The sequence below is a fragment of the Echinops telfairi genome, unplaced genomic scaffold (genome assembly GCF_000313985.2).
Source record: "Echinops telfairi isolate 266 unplaced genomic scaffold, ASM31398v2 ScPeMD7_7424;HRSCAF=8462, whole genome shotgun sequence".
NCBI classification, from domain to species: domain Eukaryota; kingdom Metazoa; phylum Chordata; class Mammalia; order Afrosoricida; family Tenrecidae; genus Echinops; species Echinops telfairi.
In genome coordinates, this window is record NW_022111324.1 from 91,853,998 (window position 1) to 91,859,997 (window position 6,000).

The 6,000-nt window shown below is 37.1% G+C and overlaps 1 protein-coding gene across 3 annotated transcripts in view; it reads left to right on the top strand.

The window, feature by feature from the left end:
* Positions 1-6,000, top strand: part of ARID4B (AT-rich interaction domain 4B) — a 173,299-nt gene that overhangs the window by 137,518 nt on the left and 29,781 nt on the right. For all 3 annotated transcript variants that reach the window (XM_045297860.1, XM_045297862.1, XM_045297861.1), the window contains one exon: positions 5-191. In XM_045297860.1, coding sequence (XP_045153795.1) covers positions 5-191 — 187 coding nt within the window. The remainder of the gene's footprint in view (positions 1-4; positions 192-6,000) is intronic.

Sequence of the window (6,000 nt, forward strand, 5' to 3'; positions counted from 1 at the left end):
CTAGAATAAATTAGACAAAGATGAAAAATACTCTCCCAAAAACTGTAAACTTCGGCGTTTGTCAAAACCACCATTTCAGACAAATCCATCACCTGAAATGGTATCCAAACTGGATCTTGCTGATGCCAAAATCTCTGATACAGCTCATATTAAATCCATAGAAATTACTTCTATCCTTAATGGACTTCAAGGTAAATATATCATACTTCTTGCATAAAAGTATTTATCTTTAGTTTTTATAATGGTAATTCAGTCACATAATAAAAATACTGTTTGTAAAAGAAACTAGAATTTTATTGATTCTTCTTTTACATGAAATAAAATTTGCTATTGATGGAGGTATAGAGATATTTTTGTTATTTATAGATAGTAAAACAAAGCACTAAACTAAACTTGGTGGCATCAAATCAATTCTGACTCACAGCAACCCTATGGGTAGAGTAGAGATGTCCCATTGGGTTTCTGAGGCTGCAAATCATTACAGGAGCAGAAAGCCTCATCTTTCTTCCACACTGCCCCTGGTAGATTCAAACATTTGCTCCTGTAATGAGCCTCAGAAATAAACAATGGTGCATCTCTACTCTGTCCTTAGGGTCACTGTGAGTCAGAATACTTCGATAGCAGTGAGTTTAGCTAAAATTTTAAAATTTGCCTTATAACTTTTTTTTCTGCGAAATTTTTGAAGTCCCATCATATAGCAGCAGAAAGTAAAACTATATAGAGAATTTTGTAAATGCCAAACTTTGATCTCACTATTGTTATTTGTCTTATGATGACATTTAATTTATGGTAGAGTGAACTAAATAAAGACTAGAGAGGAGATTTTTTTTTTTAAGATTGGGCTGATCAAAGAGGGTATTATGATTTATCAAAGTAAAAATATCCATGTCTACGACGGATTTTATTTTGTTGTAAAATTTGCTCTTGTATCATATTTCAGGTAGATATTTACATGTACTCCATTTATATGCAAAAATCTGTAAATACTTTAAAGTCTATTAAAAATCTGTAAATTCTTTAAAGTATTTAATTAATTATAAGTATTGTGCCCCTCTCTGTCACACCAAAAGTATCCAAACTTTAGTATAATAATTGCTTAATTTTCCTTTGTAAGTATGTTACCTATACCTATAATTTACAATGTTTCAATTAAAAAAAACAAAAACAACAACAGTAAGGAGCTAGGAAAACAGTGCTGAAGGGGAACCATATTCAACCTCCTCTGGCTTCCCTATTGCCACAAGGCAGAGATCAGATATGCTTTCAACCTCCATTCTTTACCTATTCTGATACCAGGCATTCCTCTCCCTGTGCTCTGTTTATGTGCTGGGTCCAACAACCAGTTGGAATGGCCACACAGAACTCACAGGCAACACTCCTGAGTAAGGGGTTTTATTAGAAAAACAGGTTACCACATGAGGATTCAATCATTGCTCAAGAGCCATATCCCCCTCCTCAGCCAAATCTTTTTTTTCTTCCAGGCACATGCTCCCTTGTCCTTTGCCTTACATTCTCATGGTTTCACTGCTGCTCCTCTGTTCTGTGCCATGGTCTCCTTGCTTTGGACTCTGGCTCCTCTGTTTTGCCCCATGGTCTCGGTGCTGCCTCTGGTGCTCCTGGCCTCAGCCTCCACACTTTGGACAGACCTTGGACAGGCTTCATTGGTGGCTCTTGTTCTGATGGACCTGAAATTTCTCGTTCCTGCTCCTGAGATGGCTCTTATATACAGAGGAATGCCTTTGATAAAAATGTGGTTTTTGTCTTCCAGCAAACCATATCCCCAAGAAAGCAAAGTGTGGTGACTTGGCTCACACACCCTACCAAGGTGGAGACTTAATTCCACCTTAATCCTAATTGTTAGCATAGCAGAGAGCCCCTTCCAAAAGGAGATTATAGCCACAGGTATAGAGGGAAGTATTTGTAATACATCACATCAACCATTATGGTTGAAGGACCTTGTTACCATTTCAAAAACATAACTTAGTTACATAAAACAGTAGTTATATTAATGCTACCTGAGAATGCTATAAAATTATGGCTGTAAGTGAGACCTAGTTTCAACTTCTGATTCTGTAAGAGCTGATTCTGTGTGACTAAGCAGTCAAAAAATCAAACCATTGAGTAAATGTGCTGCACAAAAACTGAAAGTGTGAAGAACAAGGATGTCACTCTGAAGACTAAGGTACACCTCTTACCCAAGTTGGGTATTTTCAGTCTCCACATATGCATGTGAAAGTTGTACAGTGAATAAGGAATCCTGGAAAATAATCCAACTGAATTGAATTATGGTGCTGGCAAACAATAGAGCACACCCATAACAAAATAATTAGAACACGTCATAAAAAAATCTTCCAACAAAAAAGTCCAGGTCCAGATGCCTTCACTGGTAAAATCTACCAAACATTTAGGTAACTGACTCTTAATTCATCTCAAACTATTCCAGAGAATAGAAAAGGATGAAGTACTCTGGAATTTATTCTATGAAGCAGTCATAACAGGCATACCAAAACCAGACAAAATCAACATTGCAAAATAAATTTGGGAAACAGTGTCCACCACCACCGTCTGTCAGTTTGCCATACTGTGGTGATTTGTGTGTTGCTCTGATGCTGGAAGCTATGTTACTATTCTTTCAAATACCAGCAGAGTCACCCAAAATGAATAAATTACTACAGAACTTCCAGACTATGAAGGAGAACTTGAAAACTTGTTGATGAAGATCAAGGATTTCAGTCTTCAGAATGGATTACAAAAATCCTCACAATTGGATTAGTTGGTATCATCATGACCAACAAAACACTGAAGTTCTCAAGGATTTTGTTCTTGCTTGGATCCACAATCCTTGCTCATGGAAGCAGCAGACAGGAGATCAAGTGACAAATTGCATTGGCTAAATCTGCACAAGACCTGTTTAAAGTGTTGAAAAGCGAGACTATTACTTGAGACCTAAGCCATGGTGCTTTCAATTGCCACATATGCATGTGAAAGTTAGACATTGTTGAATAAAGAAGACCAAGGAAGAGTTGATTAATTTCAATTATGGTGCTAGTGAAGAATATTGAAAGAACCACGGACTGCCAAAGGAAAAACCACAAACATTGTTGAATAAAGAAGACCAAGGAAGAGTTGATTAATTTCAATTATGGTGCTAGTGAAGAATATTGAAAGAACCACGGACTGCCAAAGGAAAAACCACAAAAAATCTAGAAGCCAGAATGGTCAGACATCATCTTATGTACTTTGGCCATGTTATCAAGAGAGATCAGCTCCTGGAGAGAGACGGCATGCTCAATAAAATAGAAGAGTAGCAAAAAAAAGGAAGACCTTCGACAAATTGGATTGACACACGGCTGCAACAATGGGTTCACACATAAAAACAATTGTGAGGATGGTGCAGGATCAGTTGATGTTTTATTCTGTTCATAGTGAAAAACAACCCAACAGCACCTAACAACAATGTAATACGTCTTAACCAAGATATACAAGGATTGTCAGCATTAGGAAAACAATCCGTTTAATCCACCCATAAATAAAACTTATACAAAGAAAACATGATTTTATCAGTTGATGCAGAAAAGGCATTTAACAAAAGCCAACACCTATTCCTGATAAAACTGGTGGAATAAAATATTCTTAATATGACTTTTCTAATTCAAACTGAAGATTGCATGTTAGAATTTTATAACAACAACTTGTTCGTGGCAAATAACTTTTTTCAACAACACAAGGCCCCATGCAGGTGGACTTCTCTAGATAGAATACACAGACAATGAATTGGCTGTATCTGTGGGGAAAGTCGATGGAGAAGTTCCACATCGGTAGCTAAAACAAGGTCAGGACTATCAGTTGCTCATATGTAAGTTGAAATTAAAGCTGTAGAAAATTCAAACAAGTCCAGAAGAGGCAAAATACAACCTTGAGTCTATCCCATCTGAATTTCAAAAATATATCAAGAACAGATTTGTTGCATTGATCACTAATAACAGAAGACCTGATGAGTCGTGGAAGGACATCAACAATAATATTCATTCTGCTACACTGGTATACATACATCAGTACACATGAGAACTTTCAATATACAGAATTCAGGATAGACAAACCCCTCAGGAACTATAATGGTATCAATACCAGGAGAGTAGGGGAAGTGAAGTGTGGGGTTGGATAGCAGTGATGGCGGAATAATCCCCCTTGAGGCATATGAACACCAGGATAGTAGATGTAGGAATAAAATAGGCGGTATAAGATATGTATAAATAATATTAACAATACATAATATATTAAGGGCTCGTGAGGGTAGCAGAATGAGCGAGGGAGGGAATAAAGAGCTAATTACAGGGCTCAAGAAGTAAGGTAATGTTTTGAAATTGTTGCTGGCATCATTTGTACTTGTCCGCTTAATATACTGGATGTATGGATTGTAATGATATGTAAAAGCGCCCCCACTAAAATGATTTATTAAAATTAAAAATAACATTCATGAAGAAAACAAAAAGGCCTTAAAAAGACAGGAAAGAAAGAAAAGATCGGGGAGGGAGGGGAAAAATGAGGACCTAATGTCGGGGGTTTAAGTGGAGAGAAAATGTTTTGAGAAACGATGTACAAATGCACTTTACACAATTGATGTGTGTATGGATTGGGATAACAGTTGTATGAGCCCCTAATAAAATGTTTAAAAAAAAGTAAACAAAAAAAAAGTTGTAATCCATACTAAAAATAAAGAAAAAGAAAAAAAAGATGAGCATGAATGTCAGTGAAACTTGCTTTTATTCGTAGTTTAGCTAAAGGTAGTGGAAGAAATGATGGAAGTCATAGCTGAATGGAAAATTTCAAAAGGAAGCCAGAGGAAAAAGCCAATGGTGAAATGTACAAAAACTTAAGTTAACCAAAACGGAGAAAATACTCAGCATATCTTTAGCTGAAAGAGCGAAAGAACACTGAGCCCTCGAGTTGGAGTATTAAAAGATTCTATGGGTAAAATATTGAACAGTAAATGCAGAAAGCATCCCAAAAAAGATGGTAAGAATATACACCGTCACTGTACCAAAAAGAACTAGTCAACATGCAGACAATTCAGGAGGTACTGAAAGAAGGCTAAGCTGCACTGAAAGTGTTAGCCAGGGCTACAGGAATTGATGGGAATACTAGTTGAAATGTTCCAGCACACTGAAGAAGCACTGAAAGCACTCACTCATCTATGCCTGGAAATTTAGACGGCTACTTGGCCAACTGACTGGAAGAGAATTTTTTTTTTTTTAAATCATTCCATTAGGGGCTCATACAACTCTTACCACAAGAGAACTTTTTACTAAAGATCACCGAACAATGGTTGAAGCCGTACATTGATGGGAATTGCCAGAAATTCAGTCCTGATTCAGAAAAGGACATGGAACAAGGGATATCATTGATGATGTCAGATGGATCTGGTATTTTCTGCTTTCAGCCAAGATCCATCTGACATCATCAGAGAGATGTTTACTTATTTTCTATTGACTATGCCATGGCACTAAATTATGTGGGTTATAATAACCTAGGGATAGCCTTGAGTGAATTGGAATTCCAGAACACTTAACTGTGCGCATTTAGAAACTGGATGTGGACCAAGAGGCAGTTTTGCAAAAGGACAAGAGGTTTAAAATCTGGAAAGGTATATGTCAACACTTTATACTCTCAACATACTTATTTAATCTGAATGCTGACCAGTAACCAGGCAAGCTGCATTATACGAAGAATGAGACATCCGGATTGGAGGAAGAATTTTTACCAACCTGGGATATGCAGATGACACAGCCTTGCTTGCTGAAAGTGAAGAGGACTTGAAGCACTTTGAGATTACCTGGCTTAAGGGCATACATACAAGCCTAAATACAGACGTGTACATATGTAAATATATTTAAGATTAAGTGGAGAACGGACCTAGGTGCAAATAATTATAGGTTTGGTAGTAGGGTGGCAGGTGGACATTGGGCCGCCTCATGCGCACTCCCCTAATACAAGAGCACC